Source organism: Prinia subflava, chromosome 19, assembly GCF_021018805.1.
Source record: "Prinia subflava isolate CZ2003 ecotype Zambia chromosome 19, Cam_Psub_1.2, whole genome shotgun sequence".
Lineage (NCBI taxonomy): Eukaryota > Metazoa > Chordata > Aves > Passeriformes > Cisticolidae > Prinia > Prinia subflava.
In genome coordinates this window covers 10336253-10361361 of record NC_086265.1, presented here as the reverse complement: position 1 = coordinate 10361361, position 25109 = coordinate 10336253, and the positions used below count along the sequence as shown (strand labels likewise).

Sequence of the window (25109 nt, the reverse complement as noted above, 5' to 3'; positions counted from 1 at the left end):
TAATTTCTCCTGAGAATGGGTTAAGTAACTTCTTTGGATCTACAAAGCTGGCAGAACTCCTGGATGATTCAAATGTGATAAGCAGGGCAGGTTTTGGAAAAAAAAAAAAGCTTCTAATGTGTCCTAATGCTCCTGACTGGAATCAAAGCACCTTTCACTCCTCCTTGCAATTCATCAGAATCCACAAACTCTCCCTCTTGTTCCCCACGAGGCTTCACTTTAAGTGAAGAAAACTGCAAAATTAGAAATCTAAAGAAAAACTAAATAAAGAAAAGTTGAAGTAAACTATTTGCAAAATGACTCAAGTACACCGTGAGGGCTGTGTTGGGTTTGGATTTTTGGGGTTCTTTTCCCCTGTCACATCTGTCCTCGCAGCACAGGCTCCATCGCACCGCGGGCGAGGGTGCCGTGACCGTGTCCGGCAGAAGCGGCGTCCCCATGGGCTGCGGGGAACGCGCGGTCCCCGGGTCGGTCCCGGTGGGAGCAGAGGACCGGCGGAGCGCGGCTCCCCGCTCGGTCCCGGTGGGAGCAGAAGACCGGCGGAGCGCGGCTCCCGGTCGGTCCCGGTGGGAGCGGAGGACCGGCGGAGCGCGGCTCCCGGTCGGCCCCGGTGGGAGCGGAGGACCGGCGGAGCGCGGCTCCCGGTCGGTCCCGGTGGGAGCGGAGGACCGGCGGAGCGCGGCTCCCCGCTCGGTCCCGGTGGGAGCAGAAGACCGGCGGAGCGCGGCTCCCGGTCGGTCCCGGTGGGAGCGGAGGACCGGCGGAGCGCGGCTCCCGGTCGGCCCCGGTGGGAGCGGAGGACCGGCGGAGCGCGGCTCCCGGTCGGTCCCGGTGGGAGCGGAGGACCGGCGGAGCGCGGCTCCCCGCTCGGTCCCGGTGGGAGCAGAAGACCGGCGGAGCGCGGCTCCCGGTCGGTCCCGGTGGGAGCGGAGGACCGGCGGAGCGCGGCTCCCGGTCGGCCCCGGTGCGAGCGGAGGCACCGCCCCCGCCCCGGCGCCCCCGCCCCGGCGGTGCTCGAAGATGGCGGCGGCGTGGCTGTGGCGGTGCCGGGGCCGGGGCCGGGCGCTGCTGTCCCGGCTCGCCGGGGCGGTGTGGGCCCGGCGCGGCCTGGCCGCGGGGCCGGAGATGCACTTCGGCTTCCAGAGCGTGACGGAGGAGGAGAGAAGGGAGAAAAGTGAGGGCGGCGGCGGCGGCGGCAGAGAGCGGGCTGGGCCCGGAGCCGAGCTGGGCTCCTGGCAGCCGGTGATCGTTCTCCAGCGTGCTGGGGACGTGTTTGGGGCTGGGCTCTTGTTTGAGGTGGTTCCAGGACTATCGGAGAATAATACCACTGTTACTTCCCTCAGCTCGGGTCTCTGTGTTTTTCCAGAGACCTTTGTCGGGCAACAGGCTCAGTAGGATTCGGTCTTTTTTTCTTCTTTTTTGTAATGAGTTTTCGTGTGATTTTTCGGCTTCACATAGTGACAGACTTCCACACGGCAATAAAGGACACGTTTGACTTTGACATAAGCATTTTTAAGTAAATTGCATCTCATTCCCATGTCCTTTCTTTGCAGTTTATCAGGTCTTTGAAAATGTGGCCAAGAAATACGATGTAATGAATGATTCGATAACTCTAGGAATTCATCGGGTGTGGAAGGATATGCTCGTGCATAAAATGAACCCTTGCCCGGGAACACTCCTCCTTGATGCTGCTGGGGGAACAGGTAAATAATTTTGTCAGTCCCACATGACAATGCCACACTGTTTTTCAGCTGTTTGAGTCTGCTCAGATTTATGTTCCCTGCTGTTTGTTTTTTTCCCTTGCTCTTACCTCCTTGTCTTTAAAACTAGTTAAGCTTCTGCTTGGCTTTCTCAGAGAAGAGTTGAGAACTAATATCTTCGTGTTTTGTAATATCTTGCTTTAAGGGTCTGAAAGTGTTATAGTCCTGCCATGATATATTATGAAAAACTGTGTGAATTTGTAGAATGTCATGGACTCTTTGACTTTAATAAGTTCTCTTTTTGTCTATGTATGTGTACACACACTTTCTGTGTCTATACAGTGTGTCTGAGAGGGGTGTTTTTATAAATACGTGTGACTAAAAAGAAATATTAAATCAGTTGGATGTTCAAAGCCTTATGTTTCAACTTCCTGGAGTCAGAAAACATTGCAAAATGTGTATCTCTCCTTTAAAAACTGCAGGTGACATCGCCTTTCGATTCATTAATTATGTTCGCTCTGTACGACAACGCCAGCTCCAGAGGAAGCTCAAGCACCATCAGAATTTGTCATGGCAGGAGATTTTTGAGAGTTACCAGAAAGACAAATTTAACTCACTAGGTGATTCCCAAGTGGTGGTCTGTGACATCAACAGAGAAATGTTAAAAATTGGGAAGCAGAAAGCACAGAATCTTGGCTACTCTGAAGGTAAATAATGCATTGTACCATGGCAGCAACGTTTTGGATAACAAGAAATTGTAAGGGGCAAAGGTTTTTTCGCTGTTTCCTTGTGTACATTCACCAAGAGTGGGAGCTGTGCATGGGGAAAAGGAACATGAGCTGCACAGTCACTGATTGTGCATTTTGTCTGCTTGCCAATAGCCTGGACATCCACAGATAGACGTGATCTTGATCCTTTGGAGACTAGGAAGCAACACAGCTGCAGCTGCATCACATACTGATAGTCCTGATGGAGGGACTGTGGCTTTTCATGTTCCTCAACCTGCGGAAGCTTTCCAGCAAAATGTGTTGTTTTGGGCACTGTTGCATGGCAAGGTGTTTGTAATTGTCTATAGCAACACTTACAGCAGAGAGTGTCTTTTTAGAACTTTGCCACAAACAAATGGCAGCCAGCAGTGCTTTCCACTATGATGCGAGTTTTGGGTAAAATCTTTGTGGCACATACACACTATGTGTATGTGCAGAACAGTGTTTTGGTTGATCTGCAAAATTAACTACTCTGTCTTGAAAGATTTGTGAGTATAGGCCAAGGTGTCTTTCCTCCAACAAAACTGCAGAACGGAAGCATTTGTTTTCAATACTCTTTAAAAATAACCAATTCCTTCTAGAATGGGTGAGTTCTAGCCTTTCTGGAGCAGTCTAAGTTCAGTTCTGTGACTTGTCTTTCACTACAGGCTTGTCCTGGGTACTTGGGAATGCTGAAGAGTTGCCCTTTGATGATGACAAGTTTGATGTTTACACAATTGCCTTCGGAATCCGAAATGTAACTCGTATTGATTTGGTGAGTTACTATAGCATATCCTGACATAGGGCCCTTATGATTTTTTATTCTACAAAGGAAGCAAAGTAGGAGCTCCTTTGGATAAAGGAAGATCCTAGACTACTCCTGAAACATTTAAAGTAAGTGGCATGTAGTATGCAACTTGTTTGAATGGAAAATGCAGTTAAGTGCCCCACCTTTGTCATAAAAAGATGGATTTATACCAGTTGCACCCAATCCTTCCAGCTTGGCAAGCCACACTGTCTCTTCCTAAGGCAAAGGGCTTCTCCTGACCTGTGGCATGGCTGGATATACACATGCACAGTGCAGTCTGCATATCTCAAATCTTCCTGCAGCACCTGACCTGTATCCCACCAACAGTGGGTCCAGTGTTTCCCAACCCTTCTGTTTCCCTGCCTGAGCCCACAGAACTGCCAGAGCAGAGTGGGAAGGAGGCTGCTGCCCCCACTGCTGCCGAACCAGCCTGTTCAGCCCACTTCTGCTGGGTGTCTTTACACTGGCTGGTGGCAGAGCTCCCTGTAAAGAACAATGGTTTTAATTAGCATGAGTAGTAATCTTTGTTCTAAACTCTGTCCTTTGAGGAGGACTGGCTGTTGTGGGGGTGACACCTGTCTGGATGCACTAGTTGTCTGTTTTGGAGGAGTGTGTTACAACCTTGGCAGATCTCCTGTGGAAGGTGAAGCATTTGGATCCAAACCACCTCGAACCATATGCCTTTGAACTTAATGTGCATGGGTTTTCCTGCTGCTTTGTCTGCACCCTTGCAAAGCACAGGCTCCTTGCCTTCCTGCATACAGCAGTCTGGTAGCAGAGCTCCCTGGAGACCTGGTACAAAACACACCCAAGCTGCCAACTCTTGCAGAGCTCCTGTGTAGTGTTTATATTTTATCCCATAGGAACAGGACAGTTGAAGTCAAGCAGATGTACAACCTTCAGAGGTTCTGGAATACCACTCTGTTCTCGTATAAAAGAATATAAAGTTTTAAACTGGATTTTGTCTGGATTCTTGTTAGGTATTCTATTTTGATGCAAGATGGAATTTTCAAAGTAGCCAAAGATTTTCTTCCTCTTTCCTTCCTGTTCTTACAGATTGTTCATCCGAAACCTTCTTTGAACCTTTGGGTGTGCCTCACAGTAAAATCTTTTCTTTTGATTAAAAAAAAATTTCATGCCTGTTTTTGATTTTCAGTTTCTTGTAGCTGAGTCACCTTCTCCCTTTTGTGTTTGGTCTGTAATTGCAAGAGCTCTGCCAACAAACTTTCATCAACTGTGAGTAGGGAAAGAAAATTGCAAACCCGACATTACAGTTTTGACACAAAGACTTGTAAAAATCTATTTATGTAACAGCAAGAGTATTTGTGCTTTGGGTTTGTGGCACATTTGTTTTGGTTTTTTTACTTGTCTTAGGATGCTTCTCTACAGTAAATATTGCAGATTGCCTGTCAGGATACTTCTCATTCCCCTCAGTTCATCAGAATTGCATGATAATATCACATGGCAGGATAATAGGCAGGTGCTGTTCTACAGAAGCAAACTTAGCACATCTGTTTTGTCTCAGGCACTTCAAGAGGCCTATCGTGTGCTGAAACCAGGAGGAAGATTTCTCTGCCTTGAATTTAGCCATGTCAGCAACCCTCTTCTTTCCAGGTAGGAGCAGGGTGACGTGTTCATTTATGCTGTCACAAAGCTCTCCTGTTTGTATTCAGACAGAGGAAGAGATGAGGACACTTTGAGACCTTATCTTGGTGCACTTCTACAGTCAGACTGCATATCATAGCGGCAGAGAGACCAGCTCGTGTTGGAGAGGGTTTAAATTTGTTTCTGTTAATCTGTATTTACTGTGTCTCTGTGCAGGCTCTATGATCTCTACAGTTTCCAGGTTATCCCTGTTCTGGGGGAGGTTATTGCTGGTGACTGGAGGTCTTATCAGTATCTTGTGGAGAGCATCCGACAGTTCCCCCCTCAGGTAAGGCAGGATTCCCCCAAATTCACTAACACACAAACCACAATTCCAGCATAATCCTGTGGCCAGCTGCCTTACGGGCCTTCAGGCTGTTAATAATTATGGCACTTATATTTCAGGAGGAGCTGAAGGCAATGATAGAAGATGCAGGCTTTTTCAAAGTGGATTATGAGAACTTAAACTTTGGCATTGTTGCCATTCACTCAGGTTTCAAACTGTGAGTCTGTGTAGCAAAACACCAAAAATATCATTTTCATGAGGGAAATAAAAGCTGTGGAATTTTAATGGGATCAAGAGGAGTTCTGAGAACCTGTGCAGCAGATACTTGCTCAGCAGCCAGACTCAGAAGAACACAAGTTACTTCTCTCCACCAAAAAACCTGAGGAGTGACTCCAGTGGTGTTTCTTACACTTGCATTTCCCTTCAAGTGCAGTGTAAAGGAGATGGCCAAAACTGAGCAACCCTAACAAGTGGAGCAAGTTGGCAGTGGGTGTGGATACAGAAACAGACTGATTAGCCTCCAAATAAGATGCCTTTCTTTTTACTAAGCTTTAAGGAGGATATTACACTTGTGAGAAGTAACTTGGATTTATGAAGTAACTATGGACTTTTATGAAGCTGTTATTATCTTTGTCATGTGGAGTTTAAGGATTTGTTCCCATGACTCCTTTACTTCTTTCAAAGGCAGATGGAAGGCTTATGAAATAAAAGGGCTCTGCATCAACTTTTTTCCACTTAAATCAGTCTTGTAAGAAGGTTTCCTAAGAAAGGATGGATTTGGGGTGTGGGAATAGAGGTGGGGATGTTCATCCTTCATTCACATGACAATAAAGAGGGTAATGCAAGAGGGCAAAGGGATAAACTTGTTCCAACGGTTTTATTAGCAAAGAAGCCATCTTCTGAAAGAAAATAAATACAAGGAAGACATTTTTGCTTTTCTATATAGCCACAATGAAAATACCAGCAGCTACAGCAAAATCCCTGACCATTAACAATACAACAAAAGACCTGAAGATTAAGATGTGTTTCCCTAGGAAGGCTGAAGGTGGGGATCTGTGCAGTCCTGTCCCCAGGTGCAAGTTTCAGTAACAGTCCATGGTTCTAGCCAGACTTGAAAAGAAGAATAGCGACTTGGCCGAGGTAGAAGTAGATGAAGTGCTTGGTCTCATGAGTCACGTAGCTGCCAAAGTTCCTTCCCACAATGCAGTGCCACGTGGGATTGTATTTCTTGTCAAATTCCTACAGAACAGAGCATTAGAAAGTCAGCATTTTCATGGTAATTATACTAATATTGTCTAACAGTTGGAGAGGTTTTTTTGGCAATGATTTGTCACTTGTTAACAAGTGTCACTTTTGGAAGAAGGCAATTAAGGAGCAGCATATGCTCTTAAGCACAAGGATCATCTGTCACTTTATAACTCATCTGCTGCTTAGTCATACAAAAAAAAAAGCTTCTAAGCAGGACAGAAATAAGCTAAAAACATGTTTGGGGAGGTAACTTCTCCCCTAAAGTCATGCCATGATCTCAAACTGTGACTTCTAAGAATTTGTCTGCTCATTCTGAACCTCCAACAAAATTGGTATTTTGACTTCGTTGGGTGTTTTTTGCAACAAGGATACTGAAAGGACACTTGATGGAAAATTCTCTGCCACATCCCTGATACCTGGTCACGAGATGATGTTGTGACACGCTGCTGTCAGGAGCCTGCTACAAATAAACTCCCGTGTACAGTCTACAGTGAGCAAACCCCTGCAGTCAGTGGATGTATACTGCAGTACCTAACAGCTGTCAGCTGAGATTTTTGCGAGGACATGGAAGTTTCTGTTCTGCTCAGCCAAACCCTTCAGCTCCTTGCAGCTCAGTCAGACTTCCAGTAGGAGTCAAGAGAGAAAATGTGACGAACTGTAAGCTATGAACCATCTGTTCAGCAATAGCATGAACAGCTTGTCTTACATGTGGTGAGAAAGGGAAGAAACCAAACCCACTTATTGCATGGTCGGCAAACCACCACTCTGAACAGGCTGCACAGAGCCCGTGTCGTGTGCCAGCTCATCAGTCACAGGGACTGCCAGGTGCCACTCTGCTCAGCTGGACAATGTGACACTGGCAGAAAGGGTGGAAGGCGCTACAAGAGAAAAGCAGAAGGACCTAGAAAGGTCCACATAAAGGGTGGGGAAAGGAGCAGAAAGAGAAAAAGTCTAACTTGATAATCTAGTGCCTCTAGAACTCGTTTCTCTAGAACTACTTGCCTAGCAGCGTTCTCCCCAATTGATTTTTCATGAGCACATTACAAGCCAACATCTACCTTCTTTATGTGAGCAGCGATGTCCTTCTCGATGTTGTATTTCTCCAACGCTTGAGTTGCACATTCCACCGAGTCTTGCTGCATCTCTTCTGACATGTCCGCATTTTTGATCACTGCCTTTCGGTCACTCATGATTGCCTGCTTGGAGAGAAAAAGAAAGGAATGTCAAAGTTGCAGGAGCACCTGCCGGACCCACCTGCTGCCGAGCAGCCCCACAGGTATCGCCATTCCCGGCGCGCTCTCGGCGCCGGGCGGTGCCCCCGCCGCGCCCGGGCAGCCCCGGCCGGGCGTGCCGGGCACGGGCACGGCCCCGGGCATGGCCCGAGCCAGCGGCGGCTCGAACGCGGCTCCCGCTCGGCACCCGCGCTCCGCTCCGCCGGGAGCCACACGAGCAGCGCCGCCCTCCCGGCCCTCCCCAGCCCCGCTCCAGCCCAACACCGCCCGGGAGCTCCGCGAGAGAGCGCGGCCGCTCCATCGCCGAGACACGCGGGGTCCCCGGGTACCGGGATGGCTGAGTCTCTCCCGGAGCCGCCCGCGCCCCGTCCCTCACCGTTCTGGCGCTGCGGGGCCGGCGCGGTGCGGAGCGGACGGCGCTGAGCTCTCGTCCGTGCGCGCCTCGCAGCGCATCTGCCCCGCCCCCGGCGCGCCGGCCGCCTCCATTGGCCACAGGCACCGCCTCCCGGGCGCCCATTGGCCAGCGCTGCTGGTCCCCGAACGCCCATTGGCTGCGGCGCGGCGCCCGGCGGAGTTTTACTGCAGCGTTGTCTTGCGGCCCGGGATGCCCCGCGCCGCGTCCGTTGCCATGGCGACCGGCGGGCTGCAGGGAGGTCACGGGAGCACCGTGCGCAGGGTTTGGGACGAGCCCGCAGATTTGGGCTCCGTATGGAAAGCTCCCGGTCCTGACTCCCTTGATACTGGTCTGCTGCTCCTCTGAAAGGGGGGTTTAATTTGGACAGTAGGAGGAATTTCGTCACAGAAAGGGTGATTAGACATTGGAAGGGGGTGCCCAGGGAGGTGGTGGTGTCACTGTCCCCGGAGGTGTTTAAGGAAAGACTGGTCCTGACACTGAATGCCGTGGTCTGACATAGTGGGGTTCGGTCACCCACTGGACTCGATGATCTCAGAGGCCTTTTCCAATCTAATTCTGTGATTCTGTGTGGCATTATCAGGCAATCCTGGGTAAAAAAGCTTTCTTTCAAGTATGCTCAGTCTCCAAGGCATTGTAACGTGTCCAGCAGCTTCTGTGAAACACCTTTCCATAGTTTATATGTGCGCCCCAAAAGCCATTTTATTACTTGTCCCAGCCTGGATGACATAGATTCTGAATTTAAACAATAATCTCTTCAACAGCCTTTGCTTCTCTTTGGAACAAGCTCTTGTTGGGAATAGCCCTTTCAACAGTATGTGACATTACTGAAAGGATACTGGGGTATTATCTGGGGCAGCTGTCTCAGTAATGTGGCCTTCACTGAGTGAAGCCCACCCATGTCAAAGGGAGGAATTCCATAGCTTGTGAATGGCCCTTGCTCACTTGTCCTGTTCACTTGTCTGGTTTCAGTTGTCTTTTCAAGTCACACTCAGTGACCTCTGATAGAAATCTCTGATCCATGTTTACTGGGTATGATCAAGTCAGCTGCAAACTTTGTTCCTTTAGTCAACCTAATCTATCTGTCAGATATCTGTCAGAATCTATCAGACTTTTATGCCATCTTTTACACACCTCACTATTTCTGCAACTCTTGCCTTTTTTGTTTGTGTTTGGTTTGGGGTTATTTTGGTTGATTAAGTTGGGTTGGTTTTGTTTTGGGGTTTTGCTTTTTGTTTAATTGAAGCAAGATGTTTTGGTAGATCCTCAGTGCTCTGCTTTCTTAGTTTCACTCTCCCTGGGGCACTTTCTGCTTACACCCTTGTCAGCAGATAGAACATTGCTGTTGAGTCTTCCACAGTTGGTAATCTGTTAATAACAGGACTCTGAACCGTGTCTACAGCAAACTGCACAGGATGACTTAAAAGAGGTTTTTAAATACTGGTTGGTGGGACTCCTATTTTTAAAAAATCCTACCTCAAGAGCAGTCATTCAGCTCCCTTGAAATGTAAATATTTTGCTTATTCATACAGTGTAGTTACCTGCTCAGTGTCATTCAGAGCAAAAGCAGCATAACTGAAAGCAACTCTGCTTTTGCAAACTCTAAGGCAACCTCAGAAGAATATACTGCCCCCAGAAACATTGAAACTGCATGTAATGCTTTTGTCTCTCTAGAATATCTCAGCAATAACTCCTGACTCCCAGGTTTTAGCATTCCAATTAGAGGTACAGTTCACGACTTTGCTTGTGTGATAGAGACATGAAGAAGTTTTGAGTGGTCTTGGGGCCAGAGTAAGTAATTAATTTCCAGAACTGTGTTCAGTATCTGCAGCACTTGCAGTAGTTCTTTGAGTACTGGGCAGTTTTGTGCTGACAGAACAGAACCATTTAACAATCTTCATGCTTCTGCTGAACTTCAAAAACACCCATGAACCTCTGAGGAGGTGGTTGTGTTTGGTAGCTGCAGGCAAATTTCTCTGCATTTATTAAGAAATGGTTTGCTGAAGGAACAATTGTGATGACGAGTGCAGGAAATGTCAGTGTGGGTGAGTTACACGTCATTAATGGGAATCATTAAAGCCTGAGCTACATTAGAGTCCTACTTGTTAATCAAGAATATGAAAGTACATTTTCCCTCAAGACAGAGCTGCAGGGAAAGGCAGAACAAATAAACACAAAAGATAATAGCTGGGGTAGAGGAGGTGCTGAAGAAAACTGGGTAATGGATAAGGCATCTCCTGAGATTCCTCTCCAGATTGAGCACTTTTCCTGAGGTGGTTCATTACTCTGTGTTGCACAACATATCACTGTATTAACAGAGATTTTTCCTGGGGCTCCTAGTTAATACCAAAACATAAAATAATCATTATTAGCAATAAAACAACTCCCATTTTCTTTTTCCTTCCACAAAAGTGAAGGAATCTCCACACCGAAATTTTCTCTGCAAACCTGGGATTTATATGCAATTCCAATCCAGTTTTATATCTACAGGTCTGTGGTGGTGGAAAAGGTCAGCAGGTCTATGTGAGGTTATCTCCATGGTCTCCAGAGAAACTGGATCCATTTACTGAGCCCTGCAGTGAATGCAGGTGAACCAGCACACGAGGGGTCTCTCCCTCTGTCAAAGTGCAGCCAGGGCCCGGGGGGCCCAGCACCATCCCCTGGGGCCCAGCACAATCCCCTGGGGCTCAGCACCATCCCCTGGGGCTCAGCACCATCCCCTGGGGCCCAGCACCATCCCCTGTGCTCAGCACCATCCCCTGGGGCTCAGCACCATCCCCTGGGGCTCAGCACCATCCCCTGGGGCCCAGCACCATCCCCTGGGGCTCAGCACCATCCCCTGTGCTCAGCACCATCCCCTGGGGCTCAGCACCACCCGTGCTAGACCCACCCAGGCACTGCCATGCCCTGCCCCACAGGCAGCTCATCTGCCCTTCTGTGAGCTTTTCTTTGGTGGTTGCAGGTGTCTGAGCCAAGGCTGTAATTCTCTTATTTGTGGTGAAGTTGCATCAAACCCCTTCATTAGGGAGATGTGTGTTTTCCACTTTAAATGCAGTTTGGGCTGCAGGGAACAAGCATCAGGCAGTCTGTTCTCTCACTGGAGTGTGTGGGAGCAGCACTGAACTGGCAGTTTTAAGTTTAGCCTGTGCTGCATTGAGAGTGTGGAATCATCTTGTCCAAATGGTTGGTTTAGTTGTTGCCTTTAAATAGTTATTTGAAGCTATTTTGGGTTAAAAGCTCCAGCAGTTCCCTCTCAAACTCCTCTTCCTTTTTCTGTGTAAATGCTGTTGTCCCCATTCTCTCTGATGGTCAAAGGAGGAAGCCAAAATGGATAGATCACAGAGGGACTTCTCCAAGTGGGAATTACCTGATATTGTGATTGTGGTGTTAATCATATTGACTGATAGATACTTTGAAGTCTTTCCTTGTTATGAATCATATACACATCATAAATTATTTATAAGCTGAGCTTATATACTTGTAAAACTTCAGCATTTGCAGGGTCTGAATCTTGACAAGTCTGAGACTAAAGCAGTAATGCAGTGTTCCAGCTTTGCAGAGGATTGGATCAGTGGTGTTAAATACAGGCTTTATTTCAATACACTTGAAATAATTCAAGTATCATAGTAATTACATCTTTTATGCATCTATGTGAGTATTTATAGATGCTTAAACAAATAATGAAGTAATTGCACAATTAATAGTGGGACGAGGGTTTGCTCTTACCTCCAGACAGCAAATTCACTTTGCCAAATAAAAGCACCAAGGTGACCTGCTGTGCTGCCATCCAGCTTCAGAGACATTAAATATTTTAGCAGCACTTCTAAACTTTCACAACTTCTTTCTTCTGTCTTGCAAGTGCTCTTCTTTTGACCAAAATAGGTGCCAGGGTGTTTCAGCTGTGACTGCACAAAACTTTGTTTTCCCCAAATAAAATACTGAAAGGGCATTTGGGCTCTGGGCTGTCATTTAGAGCCCTGCAGAAAAGCCTCTCGTTCTTCCAGCTTTGGTAAAGGGATGTTGCCTGAGAGAAAATAAAAACCAAGTTGTGTGAGATGAGCTGTAAGTTACCCTGTGGGCAGGACACCCTGGCATGGAAGTGTTTCTCTGTTTTACTCCATGTACAGGGTGCCCAAGTGTCCTGGGGAAGTCAGAAAAGTCTGTCTGACTTCCTGTAAGGAATTTCTCAGCATGTGCAGGAACTTTAGAGTAAGATCAGCCTCTGTACTGCTCCTGGACCACTAAATTGCACACTGTTTTTAGCACAGATGGCTACAGGCATTTCTTTTAGTACTCCCTGTTATTCACCAGTGTTTCTGAAAGTGAAACTACTAATCTGCAGCTATGGCAGGTTATTTTCTTCAGGTTAATTCAGGCGAGATTAAGAGATTTTTGTAAACAAGTCGATACCTGGTGGAGCTACAAAATACTCCTCTACTTTCTCTCTGGCGTTTTCCAGCAGCTCTTTGGTGCAGTTGCCTTCTGTCACATCATCTTCTCTGAGGTACAGACACCTGAAGGACAAAGATTGCTGGTTGTCTTTAAGCTATTCTGTGAATATGAAGTAGGAAGGGTGGCTTATTTCTAAATCTGATTTTGGTCTCTTAAACAAATACTGGAATGTTTCGAAGCACCCAAGAATGCCACTGGCAGGCATGTGGGGAGCAGTGTGACATTTAAGACAGATCACAGAACTGAAGTTTACCTTTGCTTTGCTCACACATGAAAATTCCATGTGCCAATGACAACTGTTTCCCACACAAAACCACAGGAAAGACATTTTGAGCAAAGGGGACACATGCATCGTGACTCCCAGGGAAAAAAGGTCAGAGAAGCACAGTTTGATGCACTAACAGATAAGAGGAGGCTGCTGTGCTTCCCACCTGTCCTCCAGCACTGAATCCATCGGCTCCACGCCCTCGGTGTTCACTTCATGAAGCTGATCCGCAAACTGGATCGCCTTCTGCAGCCGCTGCACGCCCTCCGCGTCCCGGAAATCCACCAGCGCCAGCTGCTCCAAGTGCTCCAGCACTTCCACCGACACCTGCTGCTGAACAAAAGCATCAATACGGACAAAAAGTCAAAAATTAACAAGTTTAACAGCGCAACTTTCTTTTGATTAGAAACTTGCTACACGTCAAAACCGGATTTTACAAAGAATCCTAAAATCGTTAAGGCTGGAAAAGACCTTTTAAGATCATCAAATCCAAGTCACTGGTAGGGACCCGCTGATGGCGGTCACTGTCTTGGGACATTAACCGGTGTTAATTGTTTTATCGTGTTCCCCTGTCCCGCCTCGCGAGGGGCGGAGCGGCGCTACCTGAGGCGGTCCCTGCGGCCGCTGCCCGCTGTGCTCGGTGTGCCCGCTGAGCCCGCTGTGCTCGGTGTGCCCGCTGTGCCCCCGGTGCCCGATGTGCCCGCTGTTCCGGCTCCCCGGGCCCCACAGAGGGACCCGCCCGGCGCGGAGCCACCGGCTGAGGGACAGCGCGCGCATCGCGCCTCCGCCGCCTGACGTCACAGCTCCGCGCGCGTGACGTCACGGGCGCGCCGGATGTGCGTCAGTGGGCGGCGCGCGCGATCCGGCCCGTCCCGTCCCGTCCCGCGCGGCCGCCGCGATGAACAGCGTGGGCGAGGCGTGCACGGAGCTGAAGCGCGAGTACGACCAGTGCTTCAACCGCTGGTTCGCCGAGAAGTTCCTCAAGGGCGACAGCGCCGGCGATCCCTGCGGGCAGCTCTTCAAGCGCTACCAGCTCTGCGTGCAGGTGCGTCCGGCCCCGGGCCCTTCACGCCCTGCCCCGAGCGTCCTTCCCCGCGCTGACGCCGCTTCCCGCCGTCCCGGCACTCCGGGGCAGCCGCAGGCCTCACCAGTGACCTGACACGCAGCTCTGGGATTATCTCGCCCTATGTCTGTCGGTCATGACATGGAATATTTTACAGGCGTCTCCTATTTTTATTATACAAAACGTCTTAAGGCTGCTCCAGCACGTTTCTGTTTGACGGACTGTAGTCAGTGAGTTTTTAGTACATCCTTCATCAGCTCTAACATCGAAGCTTTATTCAAACCAGCCTTTTAAACTACTTTTTCTGGGTCACTTTTTTTTAGATGATTTCTATTCAGGCGACTGGACAAGAGGTTATAGACTTAAGCTGCACTAGGGTTAGGTTGGACATTAGGAGGATTTTTTTCACAGAACAGGTGATCAGATGTTGGAACGGGCTGCCCAGGGAGGTGTTGTCAGCGTTTAAGGAGAGCCTGGGCATGGCCCTGGTGTGGTTGACTTGGAGCTGTTGGGTCATAGGTCAGACTCGATGATCTCAGAGGTTTTACAGCCTGATTCCGTGGTTCTGTGTTTTGTACCAAAGAGAACATCATGTACCCTATAAAGAAGTGCGGAGTTTAATTATTTGCTTTTATTTTTCTTTTCAGAAAGCAATCAAGGAGAAGGATATACCCATTGAGGGCCTGGAGTTCATGGGCCCTAGTAAAGGAAAAACTGAAAACTCCTCTTGATATTGGCTGTATGGGTGGAGTCACTAAGAGGAGCCTTTGGACTAAGCACCATCACCAGGTGGACCACAGATGCCACCTGGATAAGACTTTTAACTGCTTTCTAGAAAGTGACAAATGTTCTCTGCTTGTGAACACAAACAGCTAAAAGAAAAAAAGACTGGATCATGTGGTAACTGCTGCCTCCTTTCCAGTGAAAGTTGGTGGTGGTTCAGCATATAACAGCTTAAAAATCCATGTGAACCAACTTCCCACTGAATGTACTCTGTAATGGGGGAATGCTGGTTGGAGTGGGCTGAAACGGTTTCTTTGTGACTGATTCCTTTTGCTTATTTATATAACACTTGGAAGTGTTTAAAAATAATATGAAGGGGGTTGGTGTACTTTCATCTATATGCTGCTGAATTTTGGTGAAGAAGTTCATTTCATATCATCCTGAATCCTGAAGGGCTTGAGCACTGTTTTGTGTCAGCTACAGAGATGGTTTAAAGCACTAGTGGACCTGCAACAGCTTGGCTAAAATAAATATAACCAGGTTATATTTTGTTCAAGTAGGTAACTGTGCAGTGGAGTCTGATTGTGACCCCTGGAGGGATGGAGTGGCCTGCTCAGCAGCTAAGAGAAGACTTCTAATGCAGAGGTTACTTCAGCCTTTTCTGAGGTACCAACACATCCCTGAACTTGAATTCTCTCTCCTTTAGCATTACACATTTCTATGGTTTGATCCTCACACAGGGATGGGGCAAAACTTGCCCCTCTCCTTACACTAACAGAGGTTAAAAGAGTAAAAGAGATTATGGTCTGGGGACAAAAGATACCTTCATAGTTCTAGAATTACAGTGAGGAAAAAAGAAAGCTTCGCTCTCTGCTTTTAATTATTACTAATTATTTAAAGGTTTTACTTAAAAAAAACAAACTAAAAAGGTGAGCTGTCAAACATTACAGCTGGCCTGTCTGCACCATTGCCCCTCACAGACCACAGACACTGAGTCCTGTGGGTTTGTGCTGCAGCCTGAGGCTGTTTTTCCTTGCCAGTCACATACCCAGGTGAGCCACACTGTTCTCAGGCGCAGAGAGCTCCTACAGTGCCAGCACAGGGGTTAAAGACAGCACTGAAAATCCAGGCTGTTGGCAAATGCTGTGTCACTCAGGTATAAATAAAAACAGGTGTAAGGGAAGGATCTAAAATAGCATTTTGGAGACAGTCAACTACGTAGCTTTTTTTTTTTTTTTTTGAGGAGTAACACACAAAACCAGTTAGCTTTTCTGTGATCTTCATGTAGGGCTAAATGTAATGTGACTTGGTCAGCTTTAAAACAACTGTACACATCAGTGCCTTGTAATTTCAACACAGGAAAACTTGCCTCAGCAATCTTTTACTGCTAAGCAGACAAAAATCACATGGAAGGGCATCCTGCAGTAGCCACTCTGAGATTCTCTCCTGCCATCCATCACTCCTTTTAACAGCAAGATGCCAAAGCGGCTGCTGCGTTCTGCCTTTTGGGAAGAACATTAATGACAACTGAGATGGAGCTCAGTTTCACATTGTGCAAAAATACAGAAGTTAGAGTAAGAACTGGAAAATGGTTGACTTGTAATGAGCAAAAACTTGAAAATGAAGGTTGTACAGGCTCAGGCTGTTGGCTCACCAATCCCTTCTACTTCAAGCAGCTTCTGCATGACACAGTACAGGTTATACACACAAGCAGTAGAGCCAAAATTGTGTTTTCTTCTGCAAAACCTGTGTGAGAGACTTTGTACAGATTGCAGCTTTGTGGAAAGCAGAGTGGTGAGCAAGATATGTGCTGATGTACCTGAAAATTTGAGTGCTGGAAGTGAACAGTGTGAAGGTAGAGCTTAGCTCAACATCTTTGCTGCCACTCCCTCTGCCAGAAGGGACCAAGAGAAAATCACCTTCATGACTATTAATAAATATTGCAAAAGCTGATAGTGGAGAATGTGCTTCAGTGTATATTGAATTTTAGTCTATGTATCTGTTCTTCTGGCTTTGAGTTCAGAGTGATCAGCTAAACCAGACATGAAGAACATGAAATTGATTCATGTCCTATGCCAAATGCATTCCTGTTGTTTGTGTTACCTGTCACAGGAACATTGTTGCCATTCAGGTAAAACCCCTTTGCTCCTGCACTCTGCCCTGTAGGAAACCTTAATGCTTTATGCAAACACTGAACTAAAAAACTCCTAAGGATTCAGGTAAACAAGTCAAACCCCAAATTCACGTTCAGAGCTGTTTATTTAAAGGACCCCATCACAAACACACATGGGGGCCACAACACCACTCAGCTTCATTGCAGAAGAAACACGGAGTTTCTGAAGCTATGACCCCAGAAATGATGGCTCCCACTCAACATTCTGGTTCAAGATGGGGAGAGCCAAAGTTCTGGCTGTTGTCAGGATCTTGGTTTTAATCTTCATAACCAGTTGGGAGAGGGTTAACATGAGGGTTGTGAAACAGAGTTTTATTCCCATCACCCCACGGGAAAGGCTGTTGAAAGAAAAAAGAAAATAAGCCAGTGGTGAAGAATCCCTGCAAGCACCTGAAACCAAGAACAGTACAGACTCAAACATCAATTCTCCCAGACAATTAGTGACAGGACAAGAGGAAATAGCCTCAAGCTGTGCCAGGGAAGGTTCAAGCTGGACATCAGGGGAATTCTTAACAAAAAGGGTTGCTAAACATTGGGATAAATTGCCCAGGCTCTTAGGGTCACCATCCCTCGAGATGTTTAGGTACAGACTGGATGTATTAGTGCCATGACCTAGTTGACAGGGTGGAGATGAGTCAAAGGTTGGACTCCATCTCAGAAGACTTTTCCAGCCTAAATGAGTCTGATCACACAGCTGAACAGGCTGGTGAATTAAACAAGCTGGCTCCCACGATGTAGGAAGCAGGAGCTGGAAAACTCTCCCTTAGCTGGGAGCCACAGTCTCTAGACAGCACAGTCTTTGCTCTTATTTAAACATCCACTGTGCTGTACTATGAGGACCCCAATTCTGAGTATTTGGGATCTCCACTGCTACCTTTTAGATCTGCATTAGTTAAAGTACAGCAGCTCTAGGACTGGACCATTTTTCAGCAAGACATGAGGAGGATCACTTTGGGGTGGGAAGGCCTGTGAATATCACGGTTACTTCATCAGAGCCGTGATAACAAACTCTTACTGCCTCAGAAGCAGCCCTGAGCTGATACCACAGCCAGCTCACGTAGCAGTCGAGAGGGGAAAGGACGCCGTGGCAGTGCAGCCACGGAGGCACAGAGGGTGTGAACACCGCGGGCAGGGTACCTTGGTCCTGATGCGGAGGTGGGTGTAGGGCACGAACTCGGGCCGCTCGTGCTCGTGCTGCGCTTTCAGGTAGCAGTTGAGCATGCACACGGCCACGCCGGGCAGCGCCACCACGAAGGTCAGCATCTTCCAGGTGCGGGCTGCGGCGGGACAGCGATCAGAACCGCGCTAACGAGGCGCTACGGAACCCCGAGCGCCACGCTCCGGCGCGGAGCCCCTCCCCGTCTGTAACGGGGATCCGAGCGCCCGCCGTGCCCCGTTCCCGCCGCGAAGGGCACCGGCCGTCAAGGGCAGCGCCGCGCCGGCCCCGGCTCCGCCCTCGCCCCGCAGAGCCCCGTTACCTCCGCCCTCCTCGTGTGCCGCGGCCGCCGCGATGCCGCGCGCCTGCGGGGAGCGCGGGGCGGCGGCGCGGGGCAGCAGGCGGGAGAGCCGTGCGAGCGCCGCCATCTCCTCTGTCCGCAGCGGGCCGGAACCGGAACCGCCACGGGCGGCACCGGCGGCGGCAGCGCTGACCTTGAGCGGGGCCGCGCGTGCGCAGGCCGCGCGCGGGAGGGCGGGCAGTGACGTCACGGGCGGGGTGGCCTGAGGGGCGGGCCGGCGCCATCTTGGTGCTGAGGGCGGAGGGAGCGCGGTCGGGGCTGGGGAGCTCGCTGAGGGAGCGGTGACAGAATCACACCGTGACAGAGACACAGACTCGCTTAGGTTGGAGGTGACCTCGGAGAGCATCGTGTCCATTGTGTTCCCGTGAACATTACTGTGTCAGTCAGACCATGGCACTCAGTGCCGTGCCCAGTCTTCCGTTAAACACCTCCAGGGACGGTGATTCCACCACCTCCCTGAGCAGGTGGAGTTCCAATGTCCGATCTTCTCATTCCAATGTCTGATCACACTTTCTGTGGAGAAATTACTCCTGATGTCCAACCTTAACCTCCCCTGGTGCAGCTGGAGGCCATTTCCTCTTGTCCTGTTGCTATTGCCTGCGAAAAGAGGCCGATCCTCACCTGCCTACAACCTCCTGTCAGGTAGAGAGTGATAAGTAGTTGAGAGTGAAAAGTCGTGGGGCAGTGGGGTCAGGGAGAGGGCTGGGGACATCTCAGGCATGAGGGGTTCAAAGGGCCCCTCAAATGGTGCAGTTCTGTTACCATGAATATATTTTTAGTTATATGGATTCCTGGGATGATTCTACTGAAATAATAACACCACCTGAATAAACAAGAGATCTCCAGAAAAAAAAAAAAAGAAATATCAAGGTTCTCTCTTAGTTCTTTATTGCAGCCTGATGGTTGGCTGTTTGACTTTTGGCAGAAGCTGTGTAGGTGGACAGTACATTTTTCAGTACTTAAAACCCCACAGCTGTATGAGAGGATTTCTGTGGTGCATGTAGAAACTAACAGTGGAAAAGCAAAGAAACGGAGCTTTTGAGAAGGACAGTGGTAGGGGCTGGTCTGAGAGGAATGTCATAAGGAATTGTGTTTACTCCAAACAAGGTTGTTGTTGGCAGGAGGAGGTTTGTTGGTCATGTGCACACCTGGGTCCCTGGCGTTGGTCACTTCTCTGTTCCAAGACCAAGGCCTGCAGTGTGAGATGGTGGGAGATGTTTGCTGCTGGGGAGCAGGGTTTTTTTACCCATTTTCACTTGGAGCAGGGCTTGTGTCCAATTCACTCTGTAGCATAAAGGAATGGTAAGATGGCCAGACCCTTGGGAAGCTGTTGTGAAACACACCTTGGCATAAAAATACTGCTCACTTATTTACTTTATCTGGGCACTCTAAACTGTTAAAAGTGCTTTGGTTTCTTTGTTCTTCTCTTATTTATTTTTTAAATTACAATTACCTCTTCCAGTACTTTGCTTTTGTATTATTTTATTTAATAAATAATTTTAAGGACAGCTTTGCTTCCATACTGAAAGAAGCTATTCCCAGGTGGTTCTGTGTGTACCTGCAGAAGTGTTCTGTCATCGTGGACCTGATGCATTTTGTACAGAACAGCCCTCAGACCACTGGGGCTCTCTGTGTGCACACACCTGCTTTGCTAAATCCACACTGGACTAGATTTTGTCGTTCCACATCTTCATCCTTTGGATTCAGGCTGATGAGATGTCTAACATATCAGATTTTTTAATTTAAAAGGAATTTGCATGTGGCTTTTTGGGGAAAATAGAAGATCTGAGAATTATGTGGCACAATATTTCAGTGATGAAATTAAGTTCTGTATCGTGAAGCAAATTTGGGTGCTACATAAACAAAACTACTCTTATTTGTAGCAAAAAGGAATTTAAGTGAGCAAGAGACACTAATGTTTACGAATGAGAAAAAAACCCCAAAGAATCAGTAAAGCAAGCAAACATCTGTCTAGGATGAGGGAAAATTCTCTCAAAAATAAAACAGATTTGTGCTGCAGCCTCAATACACAACATGCAAGTGTTCAGCAGGAGGTGAGAGCAGCCAAGGTTTGCTTCTCCTGAGTTCTCCCTGACACCTTTACTCCTCTGAGAGTCTAGAAAATGCTCTTTGGAGAAGGCAGTAGTGACAACTCTCAGCACAGCTGCCCCAAGTGCACCTTGTCTCACCCATGTGGCTCCAAGGAGCTCGTGGAGAGCACTGAAAACGGGGATTGAGTTTGTCCTGAACCTGAGTGTGGCAGCAGGTTCATTACACTGAGTTACACTGATTTAAAGTGGGTCTGTCTTATCTACATCATCCCAACAGCTGTCATTAATCTCTGTGTGAGGTGTATCAGGAGCCTAGCAGGTTTGATTTACATTTTCAAATGTAAATTAGGAGTGACTGCTGGGAGACACAAAAGATTCCATAAGAGTAATTTCTTTTAGCTGAGGGAAGACAGGCAGGTATTGAAAGAAACCTAGATATTTTAAAAGTATTGTGAATAATATTTTGATGTAGTTGTATGAAACGTGTTTAACTCTACAATATGTGATGGTTTTTATCACTGTGATGATTGCAGTCCTCCTGATAACAAGTGTTTTTACAAAAGTGCATGGAAAATGACGGAACAGTCAGCTCTGGCTCTACCTGTCTGAATTATTGACCCATGGCAGGGGAACCCCCTCTTGTACTCACTGCTGTGCCTTGCAGAAAGGGTTCAGGTGGGTTTTCCCCCTGCTGACCTATCTGAGGGCCTAGAGCTTGATTTAGAAAATAGCTTATCACCCTTAAAAATCCAGGCCTGAATCCAGCGTTCTGAGGAACTTTCACAGGTACATTTTTACAAAAGATCCACCGTCCCAGGAACTTTCTGAAAGCAGAAATGCTACAGAGCTAGCTCTGAAAAGGGAGGAGAAAAAAAAATATATGTATGTCTATAAAGTGTTAGTAGCCAGTCCGTGAGAGCTCTTTCAGAGCTGTGGGACAGTGGGAGGTGAGGCCAGAACTCTGTGACCTCACTGTGCGGCCCAGGCCCCGTGTCCTGCTGGGCGGGCAGCAGTGACATGTGACACTTTGGAGCGCATCGCTGTTGTGTTTAGCACGGGTTGAACGATTCCCACGAGCTGGTGGATGTGGAGTTCAGCCGAGCTGGTGCACTACGGTGAAAGGAATGCTGGTGGTGCAAAAGCAAGCTCGGGTTTACATGGACTGTGCACAGCAGTGCTTGTGGGAGCAGAAAGCTCTGGCTTTCAGGTAACGGCCCTAAATTTAGTGAGCTTTGAGAACCTCCATTCCACTCTGATTCTGAATCAAAGGCCACTTGCCAGACTCGTCTTTCGCCTTCCTTTCTGTTACCTTTCCCCGCTGCAGCGCTGGGTGGCAGAGAGAGGGCAGGACACCAGCGTGAGTCACGGTGAGCTGCGGGGAGGCACCGCCGGCGCTCGGAGCAATGCCGGCCCGGCCCGCCTGGTGGCAAACTGCTTTCACTGGAAGTGCCTCTCCGTTCAGCGGGTCTGCGAACAACAAACGCGTTCTCTGCGATTGCAGGCTGTATCCCATCCCCGTGCATTTTCGCGTTTTCAGGGCTCTGCTCATCCCTCTCGAATAGCAATATTGCCTCCATCAGATACTGTCTTAACAAACGCGGAGGTCGTGCTGCAGAGATAGCGCCGGTGTCTCAAACTTCACAGAGTTTCTGGGGGCAGAAGTTTTCTTCATCTTCTCCCTGCAGTCCTGCAACGGCAGAAATCAATATTCTGACCTCTGTAAATCCTTTGTTCTCCTTTTCACCAGGGCTTTATCAGCTTCGGGAGGGAGGGATGGGGGGAAGAGGCCGCTGAGAGAGCCATTGTCCCTTCTCTCGGGAATGATCTGGAACTCCTATGCAAATCTTCATTTGAAGACCCTGGGAACTGGGGGAGGGCTTTAGCTGCGAGCTCAGTGGGAGGGGAGCTCTGAATCCCTGCTCACGCACTCCTGCCTAGTGCAAGGAGCTGGGAAGAGTCTTTTGAACGAGCAGAAGAGACATTTTGTGCTTTGTGTGCTCCTGTGAGGCTTTGCACTCTTTATGTCTCCTGTTTTGTGCCTTTTTTTTCTGCCTACTTCTTCTAAATGTTAGCATAAGAAGTGGGGCGGGGGGAGAGATCCAGGAGCTGCGATTAGCAGTGATGAAGTCAGAAGGGTGCAGGGTGCAGCACCTCCCGCCGCCCTCCCCTCTCACACCCTGGAATCTCCCACCGAGCAGTGGAGCAGCTGCAGTGGTTCTGACACACCTACATCCCGATTGCTGGCGTTAGCATACGGCACAGGCACAGATTCAGTAAAGCAAATGATTCAGCTGGTCAGGAGTAGTGGATTAGAATAATTTGCGGTTCTGAAATGATCACGTTGTAGCCAGGTCCTAAGAAGCCACCTCTCACAGGGGCAAAGGCCCACCCAGCAGAACCTGCTTGGTGAAACGCTGTGGTCTGCCTTGGCTGGGCTCCGAGCTCCGTGTCACCTGTTTTGTATTAGGGCAGGGTCACACTAACTGCCAGGTTTCCTGGAAGTTATGTAGGGTTCTCCATAGGCCTCATGGAAGGGGAGATATCCTGGCCTGACTTTGCAGCCACATGGATGAACAGGACATTGGGGGTGAGACAGTTCAGATGCATATCTAGGCATTTTTGTCTTTATAACTGCTGTAAAGGTATAGTCCTTTGATTTCCTTACCTTCATTTTCAAGTCATCTGTCTCATCGTTTATTTTTCAGACTTTGGGGGGTTTAATGTTCCAGAAAACTGAAATTTACTTTTGAACAAGGACAGCCCTGGGAAATGCAACACTACTCACTCTCTCCTGGACAGCTGAGAAGATGTGACCGTTTAAAAATCTCGTCTTCTGTCAAAACCGTAGGGACACACGCCCTGAGCCCTGGTTCTGTGTTACCTCCCACGTTAAAGCCAAAGCAGTGTAAACCACTGGTGTTTGTCCTGCAAGAACTTCACTGCTTTGTGGAGGGAAAGTGCATCACCAGCTTGGTCTCACATGCACAATTGGGTCTGAATCTGCTCTCGTTTTCCCTGTGTAACTCTAGAATGACTCAGCTGACTGGGGTGAACCCCTGGAATTGTGCTGGCTGGAAACCAGCCTGGATGTGCCCTCTGGCTCCTGTAAATGCCCCCAGCACCTGTGCACGCTCCACATCCATGCAGACGCTTTTCTGAGCACGCTGTTTTGCAGGAGGGCTGGTGTGTGAATGCATATTCCTCTCACCCACGCCTCACATACGCATGCAAACACACATCCTGGAGTGCACACAGCCATCCCCTTTCTCTCATACACGTTTGTGCACATACACAGACCTTTTTGAAAGCTCCTGTTTTCAGAAAGGTTTTATTTATAGGTCCTGCCTGGTTGTGAATGTGAAAGAGAGAAAGCCCCTCAGAGGGTTCCTTTCATGTGTAAATCAGCCTAGGCTGAGAGCATTGGGGTCACTGAGAGGAGGATTTCACTCTTAATTACTCAGAGAGAAAGCAGGCAGGGGACTTTCTCAAACTAATAGGGTTGTTCTCTGCTGGGGAAATCAGCTTGAGAAGCCCAAATTTCTCTTGCATCAGACTTCGGGCTCTGATTCACAGGCCTCCTCTGCCAGTAGCAAGAACTGTCTATGTGGCACTCGGAACAAACAGTTCAGCTTCCAAAACAGCTCACTTATTAAAGATGGTTATGCTCACTCTGATAATTGGGTGTTCTTTGGAGACCAACAGAAGAGCTGACCTACCTTGTTTGGTTTTTATGCTATTTTTATTGACAAATATATTAGTCTGTGATGCATGTATGTGTGACTCCATCTGAGGACCTCAGTATTCTTTCACACCTGAAAACACACACTGCTCTGCCAAGGAGAAAAATGCTGTCCAGAGATTAGTCCAGTGAGCAGGACTCTGAGTTTGAACTTGAAACCAGCACTGAATTCCCAGTTCAGCCACCGAATGCCTTTGCATCCTTAGCTGTGGAATGGAGTAATCTCTCTGGAATGGGGCTGTTAAGAACAAAAGTCAATATGTACTGTGATACTCTTGGTAATAAGGCTGTGAATGCCAAGGTAAATGGGTGAGTCTGAAGAGATGTGTCTTTTTCCTGGGATGCAATACAAGCACAGGGATTCCTCTGCTGAAGTGGCATTGTCACCTTTCATCTCTGGTCATAAAGCTGAGTCTGGGAATCTGCTGCAGAGGTGAGAATTCCCAGTCACGAGTCACTGGGTTGTCCAGAGGGACTTCAGGACCTGCTCGAGCTTCCACACACTAACAGGTGTAGCTGTCAGTAGCTGCAGAGAAGAAATCTGTGTTGTCAAGTGCATACTCCTACAAGCATGTGAGTGTTTTAACTTGTGTGTGTTTAGCATGTGTGTGTTTTAACTTACTTCACTGACAACATTTACACATTCTCATCTGTACCTCCTTTTCATATGTGGCCTCTGCTTTTCTGAACAGGAAATAAATGCATTGAGGGCTGAACATTCCCAGCCCATGCACAAATAGCCCCTGGGAGCCTTGATGGAGGATTCTTGGAGCTTAGTTCAGCTTGCCTGGGAAGGTGGAGGGGTTTGTCTGGGAGCACCTGTTTGAGGATGCTGGCTCATAATGGTGGGAGCCATCGGCAGATGAGGTCAGCAGTCTGAAGTATCTGCAGAGGTCAGAGGGAAATGAATGGGTCATTTCTTTTCCGAATGAAGAGCTGCGGCTTGGAGCAGGCTTAGCAGAGCCCAGCATGTGGGTCCAGGCTGTTTCTTTCATGAGCTGATGGAAATAGAGTCCAAAAGGACTTCCCTGATGGAGTTCTGTCACAGCC

At 48.3% G+C, this 25109-nt stretch overlaps 5 protein-coding genes across 7 annotated transcripts; 2 read left to right on the top strand and 3 right to left on the bottom strand.

Moving 5' to 3' along the window:
• Window positions 1-986: 986 nt before the first annotated feature.
• Window positions 987-5924, top strand: COQ5 (coenzyme Q5, methyltransferase). Its single transcript, XM_063416031.1, has 7 exons — window positions 987-1174; window positions 1554-1703; window positions 2183-2407; window positions 3115-3221; window positions 4780-4868; window positions 5076-5187; window positions 5304-5924. The coding sequence occupies exons 1-7, from the start codon at window positions 1021-1023 to the stop codon at window positions 5403-5405; spliced, it is 939 nt and encodes a 312-aa protein (XP_063272101.1). The 5' UTR covers window positions 987-1020; the 3' UTR covers window positions 5406-5924.
• Window positions 5925-6042: 118 nt separating this feature from the next.
• LOC134560249 (dynein light chain 1, cytoplasmic-like) lies at window positions 6043-8196 on the bottom strand. 2 transcript variants are annotated; one of them, XM_063416035.1, is made up of 3 exons: window positions 8041-8196; window positions 7491-7631; window positions 6043-6423 (listed from the first exon to the last, which is right to left on the bottom strand). In XM_063416035.1, exons 1-3 carry the CDS (start codon window positions 8179-8181, stop codon window positions 6286-6288), a joined length of 420 nt encoding a protein of 139 aa, XP_063272105.1. In that variant the 5' UTR covers window positions 8182-8196; the 3' UTR covers window positions 6043-6285. The 2 variants fall into 2 exon arrangements, with proteins under 2 accessions (XP_063272105.1, XP_063272106.1); XM_063416036.1 differs by having other exon boundaries at window positions 7491-7628.
• A 3455-nt stretch (window positions 8197-11651) lies between these two features.
• Window positions 11652-13621, bottom strand: GATC (glutamyl-tRNA amidotransferase subunit C). 2 transcript variants are annotated; one of them, XM_063416033.1, is made up of 4 exons: window positions 13397-13621; window positions 12960-13126; window positions 12487-12590; window positions 11652-12100 (listed from the first exon to the last, which is right to left on the bottom strand). In XM_063416033.1, the coding sequence occupies exons 1-4, from the start codon at window positions 13568-13570 to the stop codon at window positions 12042-12044; spliced, it is 504 nt and encodes a 167-aa protein (XP_063272103.1). In that variant the 5' UTR covers window positions 13571-13621; the 3' UTR covers window positions 11652-12041. The 2 variants fall into 2 exon arrangements, with proteins under 2 accessions (XP_063272103.1, XP_063272104.1); XM_063416034.1 differs by having other exon boundaries at window positions 12960-13123.
• On the top strand, window positions 13611-16532 carry TRIAP1 (TP53 regulated inhibitor of apoptosis 1). Its single transcript, XM_063416038.1, has 2 exons — window positions 13611-13838; window positions 14504-16532. The coding sequence occupies exons 1-2, from the start codon at window positions 13692-13694 to the stop codon at window positions 14585-14587; spliced, it is 231 nt and encodes a 76-aa protein (XP_063272108.1). The 5' UTR covers window positions 13611-13691; the 3' UTR covers window positions 14588-16532.
• Window positions 16533-16819: 287 nt separating this feature from the next.
• Window positions 16820-18407, bottom strand: LOC134560247 (cytochrome c oxidase subunit 6A2, mitochondrial). The gene is made up of 3 exons (XM_063416032.1): window positions 18231-18407; window positions 17890-18029; window positions 16820-17090 (listed from the first exon to the last, which is right to left on the bottom strand). The coding sequence occupies exons 1-3, from the start codon at window positions 18334-18336 to the stop codon at window positions 17010-17012; spliced, it is 327 nt and encodes a 108-aa protein (XP_063272102.1). The 5' UTR covers window positions 18337-18407; the 3' UTR covers window positions 16820-17009.
• Between the last annotated feature and the right edge of the window lie 6702 nt (window positions 18408-25109).

Excerpts from the sequence above, each read along its gene's own strand:
- COQ5 (XM_063416031.1), top strand. The coding sequence starts at position 1,021 with ATGGCGGCGGCGTGGCTGTGGCGGTGCCGGGGCCGGGGCCGGGCGCTG. Across the intron at positions 1,704-2,182 it reads TGATGCTGCTGGGGGAACAG|GTGACATCGCCTTTCGATTC; the intron begins GTAAATAATTTT and ends TAAAAACTGCAG. Across the intron at positions 2,408-3,114 it reads GAATCTTGGCTACTCTGAAG|GCTTGTCCTGGGTACTTGGG; the intron begins GTAAATAATGCA and ends CTTTCACTACAG.
- LOC134560249 (XM_063416035.1), bottom strand. The coding sequence starts at position 8,181 with ATGGGCGCCCGGGAGGCGGTGCCTGTGGCCAATGGAGGCGGCCGGCGC. Across the intron at positions 7,632-8,040 it reads GGCCCCGCAGCGCCAGAACG|CAGGCAATCATGAGTGACCG; the intron begins GTGAGGGACGGG and ends TTTCTCTCCAAG. Across the intron at positions 6,424-7,490 it reads TCGCTGCTCACATAAAGAAG|GAATTTGACAAGAAATACAA; the intron begins GTAGATGTTGGC and ends TCTGTTCTGTAG.
- GATC (XM_063416033.1), bottom strand. The coding sequence starts at position 13,570 with ATGCGCGCGCTGTCCCTCAGCCGGTGGCTCCGCGCCGGGCGGGTCCCT. Across the intron at positions 12,591-12,959 it reads GATTCAGTGCTGGAGGACAG|GTGTCTGTACCTCAGAGAAG; the intron begins GTGGGAAGCACA and ends TTTGTCCTTCAG. Across the intron at positions 12,101-12,486 it reads GTATTTTGTAGCTCCACCAG|GCAACATCCCTTTACCAAAG; the intron begins GTATCGACTTGT and ends ATTTTCTCTCAG.
- TRIAP1 (XM_063416038.1), top strand. The coding sequence starts at position 13,692 with ATGAACAGCGTGGGCGAGGCGTGCACGGAGCTGAAGCGCGAGTACGAC. Across the intron at positions 13,839-14,503 it reads GCTACCAGCTCTGCGTGCAG|AAAGCAATCAAGGAGAAGGA; the intron begins GTGCGTCCGGCC and ends TTTTCTTTTCAG.
- LOC134560247 (XM_063416032.1), bottom strand. The coding sequence starts at position 18,336 with ATGGCGGCGCTCGCACGGCTCTCCCGCCTGCTGCCCCGCGCCGCCGCC. Across the intron at positions 18,030-18,230 it reads GGCACACGAGGAGGGCGGAG|CCCGCACCTGGAAGATGCTG; the intron begins GTAACGGGGCTC and ends GTCCCGCCGCAG. Across the intron at positions 17,091-17,889 it reads ACCTCCGCATCAGGACCAAG|CCTTTCCCGTGGGGTGATGG; the intron begins GTACCCTGCCCG and ends TTCTTTCAACAG.